At 39.2% G+C, this 26,608-nt stretch overlaps 1 protein-coding gene and 1 pseudogene across 1 annotated transcript; one reads left to right on the forward strand and one right to left on the reverse strand.

Annotated features, from left to right (window-relative positions):
• Positions 1-11,911: 11,911 nt before the first annotated feature.
• Positions 11,912-18,158, forward strand: LOC146666565 (uncharacterized; annotated as a pseudogene).
• A 990-nt stretch (positions 18,159-19,148) lies between these two features.
• On the reverse strand, positions 19,149-24,125 carry LOC146666566 (uncharacterized). Its single transcript, XM_085414686.1, has 2 exons — positions 22,012-24,125; positions 19,149-20,477 (listed from the first exon to the last, which is right to left on the reverse strand). Exons 1-2 carry the CDS (start codon positions 22,846-22,848, stop codon positions 20,151-20,153), a joined length of 1,164 nt encoding a protein of 387 aa, XP_085270812.1. The 5' UTR covers positions 22,849-24,125; the 3' UTR covers positions 19,149-20,150.
• Positions 24,126-26,608: the final 2,483 nt, after the last annotated feature.

Genomic DNA, 26,608 nt, shown 5'->3' on the forward strand with positions numbered 1-26,608 from the left:
GATTAATAATAATTAATAAGACGCTATATATAATGAGTATCTTACTCACTCACTACTATGCCTATATTAGTTTGTAAGACTTGTTGAGCGTTACACAGTTGTGGGAAAATGATTTTCACAGGACTCTATTACAGCTTCAACAGGAATTAAGAGATTAAAAATGCAGCCAGTTGCGTCTAATCAAGTGCACTTGATTAAGTGATCATCAGCAAGTAGGAGCACCTCAACAACGGGAGATATTTTTCAATTTACTGGTCTGGAGCTTTCAGGTGTGGGTTAATTCAATCTTTCCAGCCAATTCACCCCAACCCCTTTCTAAATGCTCAGCTCAGATAGCATGTTAAATGTTAAAGTAAAGAATAATTAGAAAAAAAGAAAAGATTGTTTGGACGGATTTGCAAGAGAAAACCAAACCAAATATGCTTCTACGCAAACAACAAGATGTCACAGTCCAGGTGAGCTGTTGGAATTTTCCAGTGGGTTCCAGGTTCACCTTTATTCACCCATGGGCAGGGCTATCATTCCCTCAACTGTACAACCACTTGGAGCTGAACTGAAGCAATCAGACTCAGAGATTTAAAACCCACACTGACGCCTTCTCACCATCAGTTCGTCAACTAACCTATGTTGGTAACAGGCTCCTTCACTTTTGGCTACTGTCTCAGATTCACGTACGTACCTGTTTTTCTTTGTGCTGCAGTTTTCGGGACCCGTCACAGCTCATCCTCATCCTTTGGAAAGCTTCCAGCTTACACCTGCCTGCCGTCCTGCCACCTTTTGGAATCTCTGGAACCCAGGTCACTGTTCAGCTCACCCGGAGCTACGCCTTCTCCCCTCAGAGCTACTCCTACTCCACCTGCAATGTAAGCCACTCCTTCAGTTAAGACACACCTGAGAGAATCCTTTGGAACTTCCTAACCCCTCTCTGTCCTCTCTGCTCAGTGCCACCTCAGGCACAACTCATTCATTCTTGTTAACTCCCCCTGGACCCATACCCCTCGCCCAGCTTAGTTGTATGTTGTATATATTCAAGTTCTCACGTCTCCTTGCCAAGTACTTATATTAAGAGTGTCTCTAAGTTAAAGTGTTTAAAACTTCCTCTATTGTCGTCGCAGTCAGTTCTGCACTTGGGTTGAGTTTCTGTACAAGCCTCCAGGTCCCCTTGACAAAAGACCTATGGAACAATGTCTTTTAGATAAATAATAGTGCACAATACCATGTTTGGCAATGAAAACAACCCATAGTATATTAGCACAAACACCTCATATCAGCTTTCGAGCACGATAGTGGGCTTGGGCTTGCTTTGCCACGGGACCTGGCCACCTCACACTCACTCAGCCCACCAGGAACCCCTCTGTATACCAAAGTATGGAGTCAAATGCAAGTCCATCTGTCTAACAGCTAAAGCATAGTTCATTCAACAGGACAATGACAACAAGCACAGCAGCATATCTACAGCAGAATAGCTGAAAATAAAAGAACATAATGGTGTTGCAGCCAGTCAAAGTCCAGACCTGAATCTGACTGAAAGTCTGCAGTGAGTGCATAAATTAGTGCGTGCAAATCTCAATGAGGTGAACATACGCTATAAAGAAGACTGGGTCAAAATTCCTCCACACCAATGTGAGAGACTGATAAAGTCACAGAGAAAATTATGACTTCATCATCATCTTTTTTTCTAAAGGTGGTTCTAGGAGCAGAATCATTGGATGTACTCATTTTTTCCACAGGACTGCGTAGAGTCTTGTTAAAATCGTTTTTTCACAGGACTGTATTTATAGATATGATAAATTTCTGGTAGTGGAATTAGGCTATTTAATTACACTAAGGTCTATTAGGGTACATGACATATCTAATAATTATCCAGACATTAATGGTTGAATTTCTTAATAGCTTGGAGAAACCACTCTGTAGACTGTGGCTGATTTGCATAATGACAAAACTTTATTGTCCACAAAAGTGCTGACAAAACGTTTTGGTAACAAAAGTTAAAAACAAGAAGTCATGGTCAGCATGTACACTTCACATATGCATTATACAGTAGCCACATGTGCTTCATGTTACAGGTTGTTGCTTTGGATTATGGCTGTAAAAGGGAATGAGTTTTCCAGTTTATTTTTTATGTTCTTTCTGAAGGCTTGGGACCTTTATGTTTTGATTCTTTAAAAAAAAAAATTAAAAATAAAATAAAAAGCCAAGAGAACTCAAAGTGCAGCCTGTGGACCTGTGGGTTTGTAAAGTTTTGTGTGATCCCCAAGTTCAAAGTTAAAGTTTGAAAATGTTTGCAGTGCAGGCCAAACAAACGTTTCTCTTCTGTTTCAACTGCTCTGCTCTACCATTGATAGCTAACACAATTTTTACTCAAACCCAGTGTGTTGAGTATTCAGGTAGAGTATAAAAGCGCTACATAAGAACTAGTAGGGGGCGATTGTGGCTTAAGAGTTGGCAGTTCGTCTTGTAATCGGAAAGTTACCGGTTTGAGTCCCGGCTGGGACAGTCTCGGTTGTTGTGTCCTTGGGCAAGACACTTCACCCGTTGCCTACTGGTGGTGGTCAGAGGGACTGGTGGCGCCAGTGTTCGGCAGCCTCCCCTCTGTCAGTGCGCCCACCGACGCAAACCCAACAGGAAGTCGCCATTTTGAAGTGAAGGTGGCATTTTGGCCCTGATTTTTTGAACCTGGAACTTCTCCTTGGGATTTGATCGTATAAGCTTCATATTTTGTCAGTGTCAACTACACAGCTGGGCCATATTAAACCGCAGAGCTTTTGAGTTTTCGGGATATGGTGTGGCCGTGGTGCTGTGGCGAATTTTGATGATTCGCTATGAAAAACTTATTGCCTCTCATTCTGTCATACATTGTCCGATCTGGACCAAAGTGGACACATATCATAAGGCTCCACCACTGAACATATTTCAACTGCCATATTTGACATCAGTGACAGCGCCACCTAGTGGGAACAGGAGCTGTCATGTTTTACACTTTGGGGTAGAGTATAGTGATGGGTGATGTCTGCAGCCTCAAATTTCTCCAGGAAAGCCCTGAGGAGTTGGTCTTGGGTTACAGTGAAAAGTGTGAGTTTTTGTGAAACCATGTTACCCCAGCAGCATGGCAAACATTGATGTCTTTCCATGAAGAAACAAATTAGTGTAACTCAAAGAAATCCAGTCTGATCACTACCAAACTTTACAGACATGATGACAGACCCGCCCTGAACAGATTGATATGCCCATTGTCAGGAATATGCTGAGCGCCACCTAGAGGGAACAGGAAATGTCATGTCTTTCACTTTGATATATTGATTTTCACAGGGTTATCAGGTCCACCTCAAAAGTGGTGAATATTAAAATCAGTCCCCCATGATGCTTCAGTGAGAAAATTGTGAGTTTAAACTGAACGGCGCACCCGTTTGCCACCTGGTGGCAAAGCAGTTCACCATGAAAGATGAAGTCGCTGTTGAGGCGCTTGGAAAGTGTAAAAACTCTCGAAATTTTGCCCACACCTCCAATGTGATGAAGGCTTTCTTGTTATGTGATCATTTTCATGGAATATTGCAAAATGGCTCCACAGCGCCCAATACAAAATTTCAAAACATCAGCTCCTGCTCTGTTTTTCATCTATCAGTCTGAAACCTGGTAAGCTTATCTAAGTTAGCAAGATGTACAAAAAAGTCTCTTGGAGCAATATCCCAAATCCAACAGGAAGTGATTTTGGCGACATTTTCCCCTCTTTTCAGGCCTCGTACTTTTACAAACTCCTCCTCAGGATGTGTGGCTCAATGCGACAGGGTGCGAGGGCCCTCATAACACTGCTTGCAGCTTTAATAACAATTTTAACTGGTGTTTATAAATTGCAGCTTTCAAGAGTAACTGTCAACCTGTAAAACCTGGTGCAAAAACAGCTGCAATCATAAACCATAATTCTCTGAACAGAAAACCATGATTCTCTAACTGACAGATGCCTTTCTTGAACTTTCCGTTATTAATAATGTGAAATACCATAACTACCTGTTTAGGTTTCGGATCCTAGTTTGTGTTACAACATGCACCTTCCCACTGGAAACCCTGCCTGTTGAAAAATGGCCAGCTGGGAGTGACAGAAAGCCTCTTACTAACACAATTAAAAAATGCCAAAGAACAGAGCTTATGGTGTGACAGGGTGAAGGATTTCTAAATATAAAAGGGTTCAGTTAATACTAATTCATCTTAGTTGATATAAGGACAAAAATAATGTAAATATGGTAAGAAAATGTTTAAGAGGTTACTATTTTTCATTTTATATTAAGGGTTTTCAGTTTATTTAAGAGAACTGCGATCTATACATCACTGATTGGCTAGTGAGCCTTTTCTGGGATCAATTAGTAGTGTCTCTATTCTCCACTAGGGGCCTTTCGCGCGCTCTCCTCATTGCAATAAACGACTGCATGAGAGAAGCAAGTCAAAATCATTCTTTTGATTCTTTTCCCCCTGTTTTCAGGTAAAAGTGTTTGTCCATCATTAAGATATTTAATAGGTAACCCTTCATTGTTTTGTAAGCTTTAGAAGCATTATTACAGTTGTTTTGTGCACATAGAAACAACAGTTTTGAGCCTGTCCATTAAACTAACAGCAGGAGCTAGAAACGTGGCTATTATTATCCATTTGGTGAGGAAACATGTTCCGATATATGTATAGTAAGCACTTTAGTATTGTGGTTTATTATTTAGCTTTTCCTTCCACTCTGTGACATTGAGCAGCACAGAATGTGACATATTTATGTTAATTTTCATTGCAATAAATGACTGCATGAGAGAAGCAAGTCAAAATCACTCGTGATTCTTTTTCCTGTTTTCAGGGGTGCAACAATGGCATCTAAATGAGCAGCTTATTTGTGTTAACGAGCAACTGTAGTGACTGTAGTGAAAAGAAAGCAAGTGTTAAATTGTCTGTCGAAAGCTCTGTTAACTTAATTGTCCCTGAGTTCCAAACCTCCTGTGGCATTAACATCAGCACAAAAATTGTGAGCCAGGAGCTTCATGGCATAACTTTCCATGGCCAAGCAACTCCCGTATAGATGCAATATGTACAGTGTACTGTAGCATGAACTCATCTGAAAACACCAAAATGAGATATTGTGCAGTCACAGCGTTTGATGAGTTTTCTGAGCCACTTCTACAGCTAGAGATAATGTCGCCCCTGTTTGTCTCCTACTTTGCCATTGCAATCAAAGATGCATAATTTTGCACTATAACAGTGGCCACATTTGTGTATAGGTTTATTAATCAAATTTAATTTCTTTCTTTAAAAAAATAGAATAGCAAGGTTACTTGAGTCGTATACTCCCCTGTCAAAACTGGTTGCCCATCAAGTTCATATACAACCTTGTTTCAGGCTTAATCACCAAAACCTCTGACTATATTTAATTGTGAGGGTATTATTTATAGAATTTGGCAAAGATTTCTGCTTTCAGATTCGAGTACATGATATTAAGTACCGGCCTGCTTTCAGGTTTACACATCAATAAGTTAAAGAGACCGCTCTTCAGAAAGTCTGCCTCTTCTTTTTCTTATTCTTACTATGCCTTGCAAGTGATGAAAAAATGCAGTGTAGAGTAGAGTAAGGTAAGAAACAAAACTAATCAGAGGGTATCAGCTATACATATGCCAGGCAGAACAGCTTCCATACTACTTTTTGCTTAGGAAACAATGTGTCACTTCGAATTAAACAGATAATAGGCAAACAGGTGAAGGTAGTATAGTGAACAAGGAGAGAAGAAAAAGAGATTCTTCTGAGATATAAGGACTTAAAGGAAACATTCTGAAGATATATGCAAGAAGGAGGGTATGTGGGGGGAGCAGAACAGAAAGAGTTGCCTACTAATATTAATAATTGGCAAGGGAGAGAGGAGGAGGAGGAAAGGAGAGAAGAAAGCAAAAAAACTGGAGGGGGAAGCGGGGCTAGGAAGAAAATGAGCAAGTGATGTTTAAAGAAAGACACTTTGTTATGAAAAAGAAAAATGTCCAGTCTGTATGTATGTGTGCGACCTTGAGAAATCAAATCAGTGCCTACACATAATTCAAGACATGCAGAACCACAGACACATAGACATGCACATACGTGTGAGTGGAGATGATGTTACAGGCTAGTAATCGGTCCACAAGCCTCATTACACCTGAGGAGGATTGATCCAGTGTTCAGAACAGCAATCAGATAAACAGCAGGAGGTGAGTGTGTGTATGTTAACATTGGTTTTCTCAGCTTGAAAGAAAAAGTGTGTCACAGACGTGGGAGCTCTGTTCATTTGTATCTGTTGGATGTGTGTGTGTGTGTGTGTGTGTGTGTGTGTGTGTGTGTGTGTGTGTGTGTGTGTGTGTGTGTGTGTGTGTGTGTGTGTGTGTGTGTGTGTGTGTGTGTGTTTCCGCTGCAGTAATCCCACTGACAGTAGCCTTACTGCCCCAGCTGTGGCCTGACCTTTTCTCTAATTGACTTTAATCAATTGAGCTCTATCCTTTCTATCAAGCTGTTCTAAAGGGGGATGATTCTCCTCTTCACTCTCTGCATGTCCCAATCAAGCCTGTATCTTTTTTTAAAAGAATAATGCCACTTCACCATTCATGTGCAATTCAGTCTTCGAGAAATCTCACATTAATACACTAATGTTTCAATTTAACTGCAGCACCGCAGTCAGTGCAACCAAAGGAAATGAATTTCAAAAAGAGTCATATTTACCAGAAGTAGCTGCTTGACGCGGTTTTGCCCTTCTGTATTTTTAACCTTCCTTTATTCTAATGGATAAATTAGCCCAAACTGCTCTTCTGTAAAAGGGATGGACTCTAATTGCTTTGCAAATGAAAAGCTGGGAAGTCAAGTTCACCAGCTGTGTTATTCTCCTAAACTTTGTCCTTGCTTCATCCTTAAATAGCAATAACTCAGCCAACAAAGTGTTATCAACTCTAGGTGCACTTTTTCTCTTCCTCTGGAGCTTTTCTGCTCATCACTTGCTCCTAATGTGGCTCAGTTTTTAGGACAAAAGCTGGGAAGTTATTAAAGCATTAAAAAATATTGGAAAGTTTGATCTGTTTCAGACTGTGTGACGCAGTCAAAAGCTTCAGGCCATGTGAGTTAGTGCCCCTTGAGTTGGGTCAGCTTGTCATACTTTTTAGTGCCTCACCCATGGGTGCCTTTCCTTTCTTTACCTCTTTCTCTGTCCCTCGTCTAAGTGTGGACATGTATGGCAGGCTCACCTTCCTGGGGAAGACCGGCAGGAGGTGTGTTCACTCATTTGTTCCTGTTGAATCGCGGGCCTGTACCCCAGTCTCCCTCCAACTCTTCGTACACATAAAAGGATTGGCTCCCCAGATCATTACAGCTCTAGGAGCGATCATCTCTGGTGTACTGGCCAGCTTTCCCTCGACTTCCAAATCAAACACTCTATGTGAAAAATTCCCATTCGAAAGGATTACTTACTGTACCTGTGAAGAAACTCACCTGCCTGCTCTTCTCCGACCTCTCTTCTGCCTTTCAGATTCTAGTTTTGTAAAGAAATCCAGCAAACTGCTTTTCTGTCTCAGCGTCTGCCTTTGGGTCCTCTACTTTGGCTCAAACCCTGAAACAGCTGCTGGTTGCAGATGGTTATTAAATAGTGATACCTTTTTTTATAAGAACTTCTAAATTTACAATAATATCCATGATGAGCACAGAGAACTCAGGTTCAACACAATCTCATAAACAAAACATGATCTAGATATCGTCTTGTGAAAGCATCAGACCACACCTACAGCAAAGTGTCAAGACTACATCTGAAAAAGGTGTGATGCAAAATGTATCTGCAGACAGATGTAAATAAAATCCTCTAACTTCAATCTGAATCCTCTGCCCAGGTGGAATTAAACGTTCTTGCATGCATATTGGTGTGAATGCAAGGATGTATTGCTTATTGGGATTGAGCTTTGTGCTGTTGTATCTGATGTATATGCTTTCCAACTAAGCTGCATATATACCAAAGCATTCTCTTTCCATTTCAAGCAAATATAATAGAATGGAATGCCTTTATTGTCACTATACAGATGTACAATTAAATACAGATTTAATGGAATCACATAAGATGAAATGGTGATCTGTTGTCAAACTATATTCATCTTCAACATTTGCCTGAAAGAAACACCCATAAAATGTCATGACTACAGTTTTCAATTGTGACACAATGACTTTGATAAAAATCTGTCCACAGACAGATGGAAAGCTCACCATCAGTAGTCAGATCCGCTTTGTGGTTTTTAGAACAACCTTGATTAGATAAGTGGAAGAGGATGGAATAAGAATAAAAGCTACACTTTAGGGAAAAGATGTATAGTGTACTTATATAAAATGAAAAATATGTATATTTACAGGAAATACTATGAGTTTTGTCATGTTGGTCAAATTTTGCAACCAAAAAACCATCAGGAAGCTTTGATGCATCTGTTGTTTGTGACAAGATATCTAAAAGACATGAAGTGTTTGCTTTACCTATTCTGAACTTCTTAAATCTTGCCCCTGAACAATGTAACCACATTAAAAACAAACCCATTTCCAAAGCTGTTGGAACTGTAAAATATTAATAAATAGAAAATACAATGATTTTCAAATCTCATAAACCCACATTTTATTTACAATAAAACATAAAAAGCATATCATGTGCTTAAAGTGAGTCTGTTTGATGTAATATATTTGAGCAATTTGGACAAGTTGAGACAGGTCCAACAAAAAGCTGGAAAAGTAAGTGATACTAAAAACAAAGAACTGGATGAATATTTTTCTAATTAGGATAAGGGCAACAGGTCAGTAACATCAGCATCAGAAAAACAGAGTTTTCCAGAAGTAAAGATGGGCAAAAGTTCACCAATCTGCAAAAATATGCATCAGCGGATTGTATGACAATATCAGAACAATTTTCTGAAAAAATTACAAAGACTAAATATCTCATTACCAAAGGGTTCCAGGAATCTGCAGAAATCTCTGGGCACGAGGGACACTGCTGGAAATCAATATTAATCAATTGAATCAATCAGTTTGGCACTGGATTAAAATCAGGCACGTCACTGCATCTGCTCAGGAACACTTCCAGAAATCGTTGTCTGTGAACACAGCTCTCTGTGGTATCCACAAGTGTAGGTTAAAGCTCTGTCAGGCACAAAAGAAGCCATATGTGAACGTGACCCAGTCTCTGCAGTCTTTGCGGCCAAAGTTTATTTAAAATGGACTGAGGCAAAGTGGAAAAGTGTTCTGTGGTCAAAATCAATGATTTTTTTATTTTTAAACATGGGTGCTGCACCCTCTGGACAAAAGAAGATAGAGACAAGGCAGCTTATTATCAGCGCACAGTTTTGTAAATTTCAAAAGTCTGCATCTCCAATGGTATAGGGGCTCGAAAGACACAAGCTGTGGGCACTCCACCTTTTTCTTGGCGAGTACCATGGCAGCAGATGTGGAGGTTTAGATTCCCATTCCTATCTCTTCACACTCTGGAGCTACAAACCGCTCCAGTTCGAGCTGGAGGCCACCCCGTGATAAAGCCAACAGAGTCTGGCCGGACCCATGGGCTAATGCCCAGCCACCAGGCGGGCATCATAAGGGTCTTCTTTTGGGGTATCTTGAAATAAAAACACAACAAATAAGACCCAAGATTCAGCAGCTAGAATCTTACATCAGACAAGAATGGGACAACATTTCTCTCGCAAAAGTCTGGCAAATGCGTTCCTCAGCTCCCACATATTTAATCAAGAGTGGATGCTACACAGTAGGAAATATGGCCCTGTCCCACCATTTAGAGTTATTTTTTGGCATAAAATTCAGAATGAAGTAATATTTTTTGTAACATGTTTTTCAGTTTAAACATTTGAATAAAAGTCTGTGTGTCTTAATTATAGTTTCATAAACACCCCAAAGCTATTGCAACAAGGAAATATGATGGACAAGATTGTTCTCATGACGACGTACAAGAACATTAAACATGAAAACATTGTAATTCCTCTTATTGTAATTATTTTATACTACATTTGAATATAGGAATTTTATTTTTCTGTTGTCATCACAATGTAAAGTGTAATTACTAAAGTTAAAGGGAGCAATTCATACATGTAAGGCTCAGTTCTCCATCGATGCTAAAGGTGTGAGAGGTGACACAATATCAGCTAAATTCCATTATGGTCCTTTGATTTAAGTGAATGAATGAGTATTTCCTTACAGCAGATTACTGTTTATTTAAATTAAAGGGGACAGATAATGCTCATCTTCAGCTCTGTATCTGTATTCTGGCATTAAGCTTTTTTCTCATACTCTCTCATATTGGCCTTTTAACTCTCTGTGGTATAAACCTTTTTTTTTTTTTTTTTAAGTTTATTGCTTCTCTAAGTCTCAAAATCATTTTCTTCATTTTTTTCCTTTTGGCTATTAGAATATGCGTCCTGTAGTGATGTCACATTAATGTCTACAATGTTATGAACATAAGTTCATTCAAATCCCGCTGAGAAAACTATTGAAAAAGATCTGAAAATTGTTCTCTGGTATTTTGGCAATCAGGGGGTAAAAATGATGATTCAGTCATGAGTCATCTCTGGCAATCTTCTGCGGATACGTCTAAAAATCCAGCACTTCTTGTGTCCAAGAAGAACATCTGATCATTATGGTCGGTGACTGTAATTCCTGAGTTCCTTTCAAGTGACCACGCGAAGCATTTTGTACCAACATAATGTGAAAATGAGATCCACAGTTTGATTCCACTGGATGTTGTTTTACCATTTAAAGTCTACCAAAAAAAAAAAAAAAAAAAATGCAGATTTGTTTCAAAGACGTCTGTGACCTCAGGTGTTTGCAGCCCTCTTTCCATAAGACCCACTTTCTTGTGGTTTGCAGGCTTTGCAGATGGTAACAAAGTAAAGTCTATATTCATTCTGAAGACTGTATGGACTTGTGGCCAAAGACTTTGTGGACACACAAACGGAAAGAAGCACTGGAAACCAAGTAATCAGTTAGACTGTGTATCATCATCATCATCATCATCATCATCATCATCATCATAATAATAATTTAGCCACCATTACTAGCTGGATTTAAGGACTGCCAGGTTTTTTTGTTGTTTATTTTGGGTTTTTTTAAAGAATCTGAGGTTGCCATATTTTCTTATTAGCGCTAAGAAACAGATCAATAAAATACTAGAGGTTTTTTTTTTTTTTAAAAAAAGCTCCAAAAGGCACCAACAATCCACACTGAAGAGGATAAGTTTAATGGCTGAAACAAACCCAATATCATAGCAAAGTAATGGACACACAAGCAGAAGGTGCAGTAAGTTACAGTACCAGGAGAGGGAGATATTTATTTCCAAAGAAAGAGAGAGACATTACTAATACATTGTTAATACATATTAGCCAATGAACCTTAATTGTATCTGGCATAGAAGGACCCTAGAATGTACTTCATACTCTCCTTGGTCACCAGTGACTTATTGGCTTTAAATATATTATCTCCTCCTGCTGGTACTATGTGCAAGTGTGTCCATTTCACATTTTGGAGAGTATGATAAAACATTGTGTTTCTAAAACTAATGGGCAGGGCCTTGCAGACTCCACCTATCTGTGTAAGGATTCCTGTAATGACCCCTTTACATGGAAACTGTCATGCTTTGCATTTATTTACTGGTAGGTTGAACCAATGGCCCAAAATTTGTGTAGCTAAGATGTACTATGTCATTTATATTTTTTTTTCTCAGGCATTCATTCATGACCCTACGGAGCCCCCCAGGGGACATGGGAGAAAAAAAAATTACGGAGGAAAAAAAAAAAAAATTAGGGAGAAAAAAAAATTAAGACGGACTTTTGCGAGATCTCGCAAAAGTATTGCGAGCGCTCGCAAAAGTATTGCGAGATCTCGCAAAAGTATTGCGAGCGCTCGCAATAAGTATTGCGAGATCTCGCAAAAGATCCCGCTCCTTTTTGATAGCGTTTCAGTTGAAGGGTGCGGTGCTACGGTACGGGGCTCCATACGGTGCGGACATGGAGGAGGATTTAGAACATTTCTTGCGGTCAAGAGAGGTCCCACACGACGACATCATGCACATGCAACAAGACAAAGTACGTATAAACAACAAAGCATTAAACACCGCGGTTCAAAAGGCGAGTAACTTGTTGAAAAACCGAGGTCGTATATGCAGGCCTTTAATGTTAATTCTTGTAAATATGTTCAGGTTCATTAAACATAACTCGTTAAGTGCACATATGTTTTGAAATTTCAAATCGTGTCCAAATTCATGGGCTGCATCCTCCCAAGGACTCGGGCTTCGTGGTCTACGTGGGCCGGGTTCTCAGAACGGCTGGGGAAATTGGACGGTCTAGCCTTCTGATTAGCGTCACCGCTGTCTCGGTGGAGTGTAATAAGCTCGTCCGTCTGCTCCTTTCTATCTAAAATATAAGACGACACTGGAGTAAATTCTCGACCATCTCGCACTTCTGTTTAATCAGTTTTCTGTGTGACGTTGATTAAGCGCTGTAAAACCAATGTGGAACCCACCCGGGGGATTAATAAAGTTTTATTTTATCGAATTTAATCTAATAACTTTAATCTCAGCCAAACCGTTTTACTCACGAACAAATGAAACACTGAAAAAAGCCAAACATTAACATTTTTAGGTTGTCTAAGTGTTTTATATATTAAGTTTAGCCTGAGTAGCTAAAGTCCGCGGTGATCTGAAAATAATATGCCGCGAGTTGTGCCGTTCTTGGCGGCTTTAGTGACCCTTGAGCTCTCGGCTACCTATCGAGCTGGTGGGTAACAGACATCAAGGAAAACGTCGAAGCACTTTTGCAAATATGCGATATCTTGATAAACCGAGAAGATATTTCAAGTTTATACACCCACGTTCTCCCCTGAAATGTGTTTAAAAAAATTTTGTGACCCAGAAAGATTAATAACGGTCATTTTAAAACTTATTAACGGCCGCCATTACCGGAAACTGGAGTTTGGCTGGGCCGCACTTTGAATTCTGGGATATGGGCCACGAAGCACACACCGGACCCATCCTTCAAATTCGGTGAAAAGTGAATGTAATTCTTTGTATTACACCCCCTGGCATATGTTAATTTTGTTCTGGTTGTATACATGTTCTGTATACTGTTTCTTAATAAAGTTCAATAATTAAAAAAAAAATAGGTGAAAAGGAGGACGCATTTGTCTGCTGCATTCGGAGGAGTTTACGAATTTAAAATAGAATCTTTGTAGAGATTGCCAGAATTGTTGTACATTTCTGTGCAAATAATAAAAAAAAAAGGAGTCTACGAAATTGGATAGCCTTCGGTGCATCGCTGTGACATAATCGGTCTACAAAAGCGTCCTCAGGAGGATGCAGCCCATGAATTTGGACAATGTGATAAATACAGTTTAAAAAAAAAAAAAAGAGGTTGCAGCCCATGAATTTGGATGTTGTTATCTGGCTGTGCCATAACCATGGTAACATGGACAGCATGGCACAAAATACTTGGTGGAACTTACCTTACTTATACCTTACTAGCAAAATATTTTTTAGTAACGTAGTATATTGCTACAGGAAAAATGATTCTATGTTTCTTTACCTTCTTTTAAATGTACAAAGATGCCCTTTGTCTGTGGTTAGATTAGTTTAGAAGTGTCTTTTTAGACTTTCCCAGCAAAGACATATTGTTTCGGGGACATATTGTTTCAGATTGTTTTATCTCTCCCAGCTCTCTGCTGACGAGACTAGCACCATATATGGAGTTGTTTATTTCATCTGTTTATTATTTTCTTATCCTGTTCTCACTGTCTCTGTGATTTGTGCCTATAAAAATGCCAAGCCACTGTCCATGGTTGTGGGTTGTTTCCAGCAGCTCACCCGTGTACACGTTAAGCATAAAAAAGTAACTTTGTCTCATTGTGTCTCTATTCCTCCTGGGTTTATTTTTGCAGGGTTTTCTCCCAACATATATAAATATCTACTACTATTACTATACTAATACTAACACAGCAACAGTAAAGTAATAAGACAGAAGTTGACAGAGTAACTTTTGATAATGATCATGAACAGTGATTAAGAACTCTATTCTAATACAGTTAGTATTCCATGTGTGCTAGTGTGGCTTCCTCGAGTAAAAGTATATTAATACCATTTCTCTAATGTTTTATGTCTGCAGGTGGATAAGGCAGTGCTGTCTGTCATGACTGATGGACAAATGGCAAAATACATAAGGACATATGGTGACAGACTAGCTGTCCAGTCCTTCTGTCAACAAACTAAGTACAGCACAGATAAAGAGACTCTTCTGCAGAACCTAAGAGATAAAATTGCGGCACGGAAAGTAAGATCAAAAACCAAAGGAGTGCTGTGTGGTTCATCAGGTGTGTTCCAAAAGCAAAGTGAAGGGATGTCAAGACAGAGAAATACTGCAGCAGAGAAGACCTGCAGAAAAATAGAAATCGGATGGCTTCATTTAAGCAGTAATGAATACCGTCAAGTGAGAACCAGAAATGGTGGAGGAACAAGACATGCAACTGTGGAAAAAACTACAACTGTAGCTAAGATTTTGGAAATGGGAAAGGACCTGTTTTTTCCAGATGGGTACTCGCCAAAAGGGAGAGTTGAAGACTTTGTCATTGAAATCAGTGATTTTAAAAGAAATCCGATTGCTTTAGATGACACTGTTGGCAAACTTTATGAACAAACCAAATTGAAGCTCCTGAGATTTTACATTTGCACGAAAGATGAAACACTGTTAACAGTTCAGTCCTCATCTGAAGAGGATTTTTCTGTCAGCATAACTGAAGAAGATTCACCAGTGACATTACTTGGATTTGACAGTGAGACAGATGATTTTGTACCAGATCTACTTGAACATGGGGATTCATCTGACAGTGACACTGGCAAACAGGTTTGTTAAAATAAGAAAGTTATTATTAAAAATAATGATCACTTTAAAGTTACTGTATTTTGTTGTGTTTAGTAGTGCTCGGTGGTAACATGCGACATTTTCTAATTTTGTTGTACTATTGTACTAGGTTTGACTGTGCAACTGCAATAAAGAGTTGTGTTATTCAAGTGCTTTATGTACATCTACGAATATTTGCACTTCTGTAGGATGAAATTATTCCAGGAATTTGTTGTTGACTTGTGTGGTAAGGTACATCTGTGAAAGACTTCCAGCTTTGTATTCATTAACATGTACAAAATGACTGGCTGCTGAAAAAATAATTGAATTATTTTCGTTTGTGTCTTGTGTTTGTTTTCTGGTTCACAGATTCACAATTTCCAGATGGAACCCAATCCAAAAAAAATGAAATCACTCTGTGAGGCAGTGACAACACAAAGTCCAGGAAAATCCCATCATATGCATTCAACCCCAACAGACATTAAAAACACTGTCGTGGGACAGCGGCAGCAGACTGACTCAAGTGATCATGATTTCCCTGACCACTGCTCTGAAATTATTGATCTGACCAGTATAGTTCCTAACAAATCCTTCAAACTACAGTCCCAGGCCAAACTTCCAGAAGATTTGGAATGTCGTTTTCCACACATAGACGAAGCGGATACGGTTGTATGGAATCCTGAAGAGGATCTTGTCAGAGCAGATGGTGATGACACAGTCGTGATAACCCTGAATTATGTCAACAGTGAGGATCTCAGACAGGTAAGACCATGGACAGTTGTGGTTGATATGGTTCAAGTGTGACAAAAGATGGAAATTTATTAATAATCAAATTCAGTAACTTGCATAGTTCTGCTTTTAAAAAAGCTGATCATGCATTCCTGCTTGGACAAAATTTAAGCATGTGTGTTATTTTCTGTAATATTCTTTTTGATCTTAAAAGAAATAACTTACAGTACTGTGAAACAATTTTTCGATTTTTATTAATCAGAATTCATCTCTTGTTTGTTTAAAACTTGATTTTTTGGCAGCAATAATACAACATTTTAAGTAGCAATAAGAAAATCAAGATCTGATAAAAACCTGTGGAATTCCACTGTAATATGTCTTTTTACTCTTGTAAGTGAGACATGTAGGCTGAAAATAAAGTGGTGTATTTTTGTTCTATTTCTTAATACCTATTGACATATTTTGCAGACTTTTTAAGAACATTCATGAATTAGAATAGGCCAAGTTAGAAGATTGAAGAAGAGTCTTCTAATCTTGAAGGGTTAAGGTGTCTGTTGTCAATTAATGCAATACTTCCTTCTCAGAATGCCGACACAAATGGATTACCTATGGATGGTTTCCTGCTACCATTGTCTTCAGCTAATGGCTTGCCCACACCCCATATGCAGTCAATACAAGAGGAAGCACCCCAGATTGCACAGGTAAGATGGATCAATTCAGGCAACCATAAACACCTACCTTTACATACTGTAGAGATGCCAAAAATGTCATGCTATTTTCTGAGGATATGGCAGTTTGTGGGTCTATTTGAATTAAAAGGATATTGTCAGTTGAGAGACAATTACAGTGTTTTACATTAACATAAGATTAAACAGGAAATTTAGTCTTGAAATAAAATTATTTACATAACACAGCAGTGAGACATTGTTTTGGTGTCACTATTGTGTTCTCTACCTATTTTGCACAGAAGTGCGTCTTCTCATACCTGTAAAGAACACTTGTATAATTTTCTGTGAGGCATACAAGGACATCCATCAGGCCACAATGTTAATGTAATATATAAATTGTCAGTGCAACCATGGTTTGGGAATGTACAAATGTTCAAACTTTTTCAGAACATTGATATTGTGTAATCTGTACAATTCAATTGCATTTCTTATGGAATGTGCATGTTTTGTCTTTTACTCAGGACCATGGACTGAATTTCATCGCACAAGGTTTGCGTTTAGATTCAAGCAACCAACTTTCCCCATCAAATTCAGGAGACCCACAGAGCCCCCTACATGTATCAATTCGCAGGATAAAAGTTGTTGATGATCTTTTGGCTGTATTTATGGACAGTCGCATTCTGAATGTGACTTTAAAGATGAACTTTGTAAATGAAAATGCTGTTGATGATGCTGGGGTGTCAAGGGAGGTTTAGACTGCATTTTGGGAGCAATTTTTGGAACAGTGTGAAGGTGAAAATGAACGAGTTCCAAGGCTGAGGCCAGACTTTAGTGAGGCTGAATGGCAAGCAGTTGGGCAGATATGGGTGAAAGGCTTACTAGACCATGGTGTCTTTCCAGTGAGGCTGTCAAGGGCTTTCATTTTAGCTTGCATCCACGGAATGGACTCAGTTGATGTAGACATTCTGATTGCATCGTTTCTCAACTATCTCCCTCCTGTTGAGAGATCAGCTGTTGAGAAGGCGCTCCAAGGCACAATGGATGAAAATGATGAAGAGGACCTGCTTGACCTTTTTACAAGGATGGGTTCCCACTTCCTACCACCTAAGAACAACATGCAGCCTGCCATTGAAACAATGGCTCATAAGGCCATTCTCCAAGAGCCAAAGTATATAATGGATTGCTTCTCCACACCCATGGCACATCTGCAGCTGAAACTGGCAGACAAGGAAAGTGTGTTATCTCTGTATGAGACAAAGAAGGCCACAGGCAAAAGACTAGTGCAGCTATTGGAAGCAACAAAAATCATGCTGTCTCACGGAGAACAAACAACGTTTAACCATCTTCAGCGTTATGTTAAAAACGCTGATGAAACCAAAGCTGAAAAAATCCTGCGCTTCTGCACAGGATCTTCTGTGATATGTGTTGACAAAATTTTGGTGTGCTTTAATGCTGAAACTGGGCTCAACAGAAGGCCTGTTGCTCACACCTGTGGAGCTACCCTTGAAGTGCCATGCACTTACAGTTCTTATCCTGAATTTCGCACAGAGTTCGACAATATCCTTTCCAGCAATTACTTTGAAATGGACATCATTTGAACTTGATGAGTGTACTAATGGTTAGAGCTGTAATTTTTATTTGTATGAGACCTTGAGTTCATAAATTCTGTCTTGTTTCATTTTGTCATTGAAACATTTGATATATTCAGCCGTATAACAAGCAGTCACAAATTTAATTTTCTGATGGTTTAGTTGTATGTTAGGTCATATTTCACAAGGACTCTTTATTGTTTAAAATTCTTTGAAAATGACCGCATCTTTAACTTCTGTTGAAAACAAGGTTTGTGTTTAGCGTTAGAGGGACAAATCACATAAAAATTCGCTGTACACATTGTCATTTTTTTTTCTTTTACTCTTGCCATCAGCCAGAATAAAGGCTCGCTTTTGTTTTAAGTTGATTGTCCTCTCTCTCTCCTTGTCTGCTTTTGGGTACGTTCTCTCAACACACCTGCATACCCTGCAGTGACACACATTGGCTTGCTGTTTATCCATCTAGAATGTTTTGAAGTGAGTTGCCTAGTTTTGGGAGATATTAGCTGTAGAGATCTCTTCCTTGTTGAAAAACAACATGAAGCTACATAAGGTCTACATAAAGACATTGCTACTAAGCATTAAGTACCATGTGAAACAAGAGAGGGGTAGGCTTGTACAGTCAATATCTCTAAAATTGGGCAACTCACACTAAAACAATGTGGATTAAGGAATACTACAGCTAGCGAACAGAAAAATTGGTAAATTTGATTTTAGGGTGAAAAGTCCATTAATATTAGTAAAGAATGTCACTATGGTTGCAAAAGAAGTTATTGAAAGTTAATGATAAGATCCTGTTTACAAATTCTTAAAGCTGATGTGGCCTATAAACATCATCTTGTAACAATAAGTCCTATTTTCCCTTGATTAGCTTCCAAAATGTTTACTAGTTGTTTTGTTAAAAATCATATTGCCATCACAAGTTTTTTTTTTTTGAAAGGACTTTGCCATAATGTGACATACAGATGATTCACAATTCTTTATAGTGTCTTATATAATTACAAATTAACAAGCAATGATAATCAGATTTAACAGTTTCTAGGATAAACAAGATTGTAGGCCAGGATTTCTAATTAGATTAAATAGTATATATGGTTAATTATAAAGTATTGCTACATTTTTGACAGATTATGCACTTCTGTCTACCCTTCTCTGAAATTAAAGTGCCTGGGAACACAGGCAGTCAATACACAGATGTTGTCGATATGCTTTTGTCATTTGCAATTTTTTAGTTGTCTGTACTACATAGTCCAAAAATAATTAGAAATTGATTAGATTTCAGTTTATTTGTCCGGTAGTTCAACAACACATATCATCCTTTCAGAAGTGGTGAGTTTTGCAAAAATAGCATTCGAATGAAATTGCTGTTCATCAACAGAACAGGTGGGTGCAAAGAATTTGTTATTCAGCTGATAAAATAAGCTTCAGATAAATTCAGTGACAAAAAAAGAATGTTTATATCTATTAGAAATTCTAAGAGTTCAAAAGGTCTCTATTTAGTTCTTTATTTTTTCAGTTTTGTTTAACCAACATTAAAAAACTAAAGCTCTTCTGGAATCAGAATAAATAGTTTAAAAAAAAAGAAGCAAAAATGACATGAAATAACTATATTTTTAGCCAGAGAAACTGGAGTTCAGAAAAATGCCAAGGTGCCCCCTCTCAGATCATGATGCCCCTTAGTACCATTTCATGTAGCCTGCCAATGTGACAGTTGGCGTTATAATATATATAAAGCAGCAAGGCATAATATCATATCTCTTCGATTTTAAACAGTATTCTAGCCAATATCAACAACTAAACATTCCCATCATTAACAAATACAGATGGTGTAAATAAAAACCAACTCACCATTTAAAAATTATTACAAAATACTCAACATAAACCACCATTATCTGATTAAACACTGTACATTAAAACTCCTAACACATTAAATTAAGATGTGTCTTATGTTTTGATCCATGTATCAAGCCAAATACACAGTTAAAGTAATTCGAAGTAATACACATAGACATGGAACTTGATAACATTTGACAGAACATTACAGTGTTTTTGTGCTAAAGAACACTCAGAATATCATTAACAGGCAGAGACTCCCCTTTATACTTTAGTTCACTGACCCTCCTGGAACACAACAATAAATATTTCTATATAAGATATTCTCATAAATGACTGTGTACTAGAAAGCTTACAGTTTACAGTCTGTTTAACATCCAGAAGTTAGCTTTCGCACATATCACAGGTCAATTTTGAGTAATGTTCTCTGCTGCAGTGTATGCAATTTACACTAATGCCATGATGTTCTCTCTTAAATGCATGTACAAGTTCACAGCCTGATATGAGTCTGTTGGTGGAGTCAGATGGGACTCAGTCATGATGATATTGCACAGTTCATATACATCGGGGTCACATGGTTTGGCCAGTCGAAAAACACACTCAGTTTTACACATTTCAACATGTTCTTCTTCAGTGGGGCAAAGGAAGTCTCTTGTCCCGTAGAGCTCAGGTAATGTATACATTACATTAGGTCGACCACTGGGGATATTGATGTTTGCTGATGGCCTGATGGAGTGTGTATTCCAAACCTGTGCAGTGTCATCCAGCTCATCCTGTTAAAAAGAATACAGAAATTTAAGAAATGCGATCGCATGTACGTATATACATATACGCAAATCACGATGAGACAACTCACTCACTGAGAGGAAGGTTTATTAGATTTATGCAATTTATTATTTTTAAACAATCATGTGCATTTTTGTAATCATGTACTTTACCTAATGTCATCTGTACAAGTGTTTCACACACTAACTACGGTTACTGTTATGCTGTGATATCTTACATTAGTACTATTAGTCTTATTACTACCTGCTTGGCTCATCTACTCACCTCATAATAATCAATTTGTTTTATGTCACTGATCATTGTATTTTGTATTTGTAAGTTATTTTGATATCCCAATCGAAATAATTCCAAATTGTAAATAGTTAATATTATAGATAAGAAAATTTCATATGCCATGTCAACATAAACAACATAGATGTTACTGTAGTCTTGGTTGTTGAGCTCTTCCTTAAGGCGGCCGATTGCTTAAACCTAAATTATAGTATTTACACAATTTTTGATTTCATTTACTCCCTGCTCCTCTCACCCGCTTCTCCCTGTCTTGTCTCTTTCTTCCTGCAAGTCTCTCCATTCCCTAAACCTGGTACAGGGCCCTATTTCAGGAAGTGAAAAACGATACTCAGGGTTGAGTAACCCCGAACTGTCCAACTCGGAATATTCGGTTTCAGAAAGGCTGATAACAATTAGTTCAATCAACGCGGAGTTGCTTTAACCCCAAGTTAAGCACGCGCACGAGGATACATAAAGCCCTTATTAGTGGAGCACAGATTAAGCGAGTCACCATGGAGACGGAGGGAAAGAAGGCGCGGTCAATGTATTTTACAGCGCTTGAGGCCGAAATTCTGATGGCAGCATATGCCGATAACATGCAAATTTTGCAGAAAAAAAGTAACACAGCCTCAGCTGCAAAAGAAAGGGAGCATGCATGGCAAAAAATAGCCGACAGAGTCAATGCGTGAGTGTTAATTTAAACATTGATCTAGGGATTTCCACCCATTTAACACGTTATTTTATTATATTTTATTTTTTATTTTATACATTTTATTTTGTGACGTGATGTGATCGCAGGTGCAACCCAACAGGCCCCAAACGTTCCTGGCAGCAAGTAAAAATGAAATATAAAAATATAGTCCAAACAGGTGAGGTGTAATTGTATTATGAGCCATAGTGCTTGGTCTGTTTGTCCGATGTAAATCAATTGCAGTTAGAGGCTACATTAATTGTCTTTCTGTAAGCACTTATTAAAATTATCTGAGCACATTACAAGTACATATTTGCTTACTCTGTATGCTCAAATGTGACCCGTTATGGCCACTAGAAAAAAAGTGGAGGCCCGAAAAAAAAGATGGGGGTCCTCCACCACCACCACCACACAGAGGCTGAGCAGTTGGCTTCCACATTTGTGATAATGGGAACACCACAAACGAGTACAGGACACGTTTCACTTCCTCAGTTTCCTTTATCTCTCACTCACACACGCATGCATCCAGGCACGCAACAAAACATATTTTATTAACTCACCTGGATGAGTCCCATGCAACAAAACTGAAGGAGGTTTTTGTCCAGAAACCCACCATCAAAGTACCCGTTGTCTCTGATGTCTGCAAATAAGGATAACCAGAACTCCAGACACTGGCTGCGAAGAAAACGCCACCAGTATTCAATCCTTTGATTGGCGGTACTTGCTCCCTCCAAGTAACTCTCAGGGGTGTCGTTAGGAGCCACGGGCACAAGGAAACGCTGAAAGCCTCTAACATGGCCATTTTCAGTTCCAAGATCGCCCCTCACAACTCTAGGGCAGCCCTTTAAACGCTGCACCGCTTCTATGTAATACCCCCCGATCACTTTCGGATTACTATTTGTTGTGTATGCATTAAGCCAGATTATTTTTCTCGAGAAACCGTCAATACTACCATTGATACAGATGCCATATGGCTTCAGTTTGTCGTAGGAGTCCATGTGCCAGATGAAATTCGGCCCTTTTGAAAAATAGTTCCTCCGCCTGAAACGTCTTGCTTGCCTCAGTGCGACGCCTCGGGGATCCAGCTCCTTCAAAACCAAGCGCACATCCTCTTTCCTCACGCGTAGTCCATGTTCCCTGCATTTAGCGTACATCCATCGGTATCCGTGAAGCTGCCCAGAGTACTGCAATTGGTTGTCTATAAATTCAACCAAGACGGCCAGGTCAGAGTACGCTTTGTGGCGAGTGTGTCCCCTTGCGCTAAGAACTCTCTTCAGATGTCTTTCGCTTATATGAAAACTGTGTCTAATGCAAAGCACAGTTTTAATGTCTTTATAGTTTAGTCCAAGCTCAAAGTAAAAATCTATGAATCGCTCAAATGGGTGTGTGTCCTCCATCGCTGTGGTTGTTTCTAAGGTTTCAGTGCTGATTTGGAGGTCTATGGTACAGACTTTTGCGAGATCTCGCAATACTTATTGCGAGCGCTCGCAATACTTTTGCGAGATCTCGCAATACTTATTGCGAGCGCTCGCAATACTTTTGCGAGATCTCGCAATACTTTTGCGAGCGCTCGCAATACTTTTGCGAGACCTCGCAAAAGTCCGTCTTAATTTTTTTTTTCTCCCTAATTTTTTTTTTTTTCCTCCGTAATTTTTTTTTCTCCCATGTCCCCTGGGGGGCTCCGTATGACCCTAACATGGACTTTTTGCACGAACAACATGTCGTTCTGTGTTTCTGTTGGTCATGGTATGATATGTCATATCATGCTACAGTCACCCTTCATGGTGGCTTTATTATCCAGTTCTGGAGTTTGCGCCTACAGAACCAGCCTCAAGTGGCCATGAAGAGGAAGTGCAGTTTTCAACACTGCCTGCTTTTCAGAGCAGATCAATACCGCCGCAGGGATTAAACTTTCATGTGTTTAATGTATTATTGTAGTTTTAATATGAACCTCAAACAATGGAACATGACACATATAATACTAAAATAAGAAAAGCAAAGGTCCCCTTTAAAATATTTTTCTCTTACAGTACCAAAACTGTTAGCTCACTCTAATCCCCATTTAAACACACGCTCACAGACACACACACACACGAACACACACGCGCACATTAAGAACCTAGTGTGACATTCACTATGCTTTCAATCCCTCCTCTGGCGCTCTCTCTGGGAGCCACTCAATCTCTGATCGATACTCTTTCTCGCTATACACACACACGCACACAAGCTGTAATGGTGGATGTCTGAAACACTCCTATTCCCCTCTGCATCCTTCTTTCCCTCTCTTTCTTGTTTTATCTACTTTTATCTTCCTTCAAATCATCATATTGATGACAACCAGATTACTGCTTGTCAAAAAAAATGTCTTCCTTCTTTGATAAATAGTCAGAGAGCTGTGGATCATGTGGGACGCTCTTCTTTTGGTCTGTAAATATGGTCTGGTTTGTGTATGCGTACTTATTCATGTGCAGCTCTGTATTGCAGCAGCTTCTGTTTATTCAAAACCTATAAAACAGTTATCATGATCGCTCCTGCAGTCCAGGTATGCTTTTGAGCCACAAGGGATACAACTGATCAAAGATGGGCGGCTGGTGTTTGTGCGTTTATGTGCTTGCAAGGGTGTGCAAAACAAACCAAAAAGTGTTTTAAAAAGTGTGGTGCATAAACAGGCATGTGTGCATGTCTGAGAGTTTAAAGTAAAAGACAGTTAAAACAAAAAAAGTCACTATATTTGGGGGGGGGGAGAGCAAAGTTAAAAGTCGTGTGTGTGTGTTCATGTATACGGGTTAGTATAAGGTGGGTATGATTAATTTCCCTCTGTAGCCGTGGCTCTAATTCCCAGTCGAGGTGGGAATGGTCCCTGAAAGAGTCCCAGTGGAAATCACAGTAGGCAGGCAGGCAGACAGCAGCTCTGAGAAGCACTGATGAATTATCCATAGAAAGAGAGAGGGTAGGAGGAAGAGGGAGGAGGGGATGATGGGGAGAGAGATAGAAAGGTAGGGGAGCAATCAAAAGTAGAAGGCAAGTAGGGAAAAAAAATGGAATAAGGAAAGGAAACATGCCAAAGAGTAATGGAATGTGGAGGGGGAGAGTGAGAACAATAAAGTGTGTTTGCCGAGAGATGGACGGAAAAGTGAAAGCCAAAATGTTTTCCTTCCTGGAAAATTCACACTTAGGGCTCTTTCCCCCCAGTGTGTGTTTATCCTTGCCATTGGATTAGGGTACATTGGATACATCTGTTTGGAAATATAAATCTTCATGTTCTGTCTCAGTGCTGAATATTCAATGTGCTCCAAAATCTCCCAGGTGAAGCTCAACTGGGAGGGAAAAATCCACCCTGAAAATATTTCACAGCCAAGAGCAAAGGTCAGGGAAAAGTTGAGACAAAGCATCCGTGCTCTGTTTGCAAGAATTTGTGATTCATGACTGCCATTTTAGGCTAAATATGTCCTCTCCATATACATACACATGCCTCAGTTTTCCACTAACTGTTTTATGTAATATATTAAATGTGAGTTTGTGGCAAATTATATGACTAATGGTGCAGAGAAACATACAAGGAAAAAAAAAAAAAAGAAAGAAAAGAAAAAAGCAAAGGGTAAGAAAATTCCAACTGTACAAGGTTTGTTTTTTTTATGTTTGTTTGTTTTTTAAAGCAGAAAAATTAAGTTTTTGGTTGAAGTTGATTTAAAGGGCCAAACATATAGGGAACATTAATTGGTCTGTGAATAACAGGCTGGACTCAAAATGCAGACACAGGCAGAGGTGGAGTGATTATCCCAAAAGCAAATATTTATTTACAACACACAAAACCTGGAACTATGAAACATAGCTATACGTCATACTAGTGGTGGCAATTATGATACAGCGCAGGACTGGGATCAGGATGCGTGGTGCTAAGGTCAGAGGCTCTTTTAAGACAGGTTTCAGGTGGGCTTCAGGAGGTAAGACGAGTAAACAGGTGGTAATACTTTTTTACCTTACTTGTGAGCAGGACAGAGGAAGTGTGGAGGAAAACTGCCAGCGGGATTCGGGTGAGTGTCCTTTTGGCTGTGATCCAGAGAGTCCAGAGTTCCAGAGTGATACAAGACCAGCGGTGACAGCAGGAGGGCAGGCATGTGGAATAACTCTGAATGATGGAGTGATCAGTGATGAAGAGGTAAGTGAGGAACTGCACAGATGAGTGAATGGTCCGAGAGGTACTGTGACACAAGAAACGACAAGTTAGCACAACAAGAATGAATAACATGAAGTACACAACTTGAAGGCCTGGCACTAAGCTTAGCAGATATTCTGGCAAAGACTCGTTGTGAGCGGCGGTCTTAAATAACGCCAGCTGAATTACCAACAGGTGTGGAGAATAGGCGGGCTAATGAGGCTCCACCCAGGGGTAGAACCATGACAGGTCTGTAGCTATTTATGAAGAGGTTAGTAGAACAATATTAGCTTTATATAATATTTTTATGTTATACTTTTTGTTCCCTGCTCTTTGGTGTTCTCATACTTAGAAAGCAACAAAATGAATTGTGACACTGTAAAAACTAGATCATTGTTTTCTCCTGTTTATTCTCTGACACCTTTTCTCTTATTCCGAGTGTTTTGCATTGTCATTTATTTCATTTGCCGTTTCCTATAGTAGACTTGATGTATTTTCTTTTCTATTTTTCAGGTGAAATATGTTTGTTGTGCTGTTGTAGAAATGAACATTAAAAAGAAGAATTTCACTTGTCGGAGGATTAGTTATGCATTTATTCTTTTTTGCCACCCATTCCCCCCCCCCTTCCTGTTTTGTGATGTAATACTATGCAGCCCTTTAATTTGTCAGTCCTCCAATCACACAGTTGCTGATCATTGTTTCCATCATCATTTGGATCCCATTGACCTGGGGCCTGTTCTTCGTACCGCGCTAAGTGAGTTAGCTGGATGAGATTGTTGACGATTTCGCGTGATCCTGGATCGTTCGGTTCCCCGAAGCCCATCCGGGACTTGCTGTCATAGCAACAGAGCCGTAAGCGTAAACCTGCTCGGGAGCAGGTTTACTTTATGTAAACAGGATTAGATCGCGGCCACGCAGGTATGCCCGCGTCATTCATACGAAAGCAACAGCGATATTCCACCACTGTTTCACCATAAATAAATAACATCAATGTAACTAAA

Source organism: Rhamphochromis longiceps, linkage group LG7 (genome assembly GCF_057381845.1).
Source record: "Rhamphochromis longiceps isolate RC_006_pf linkage group LG7, R_longiceps_female_GT1.1, whole genome shotgun sequence".
Classification (NCBI taxonomy): domain Eukaryota; kingdom Metazoa; phylum Chordata; class Actinopteri; order Cichliformes; family Cichlidae; genus Rhamphochromis; species Rhamphochromis longiceps.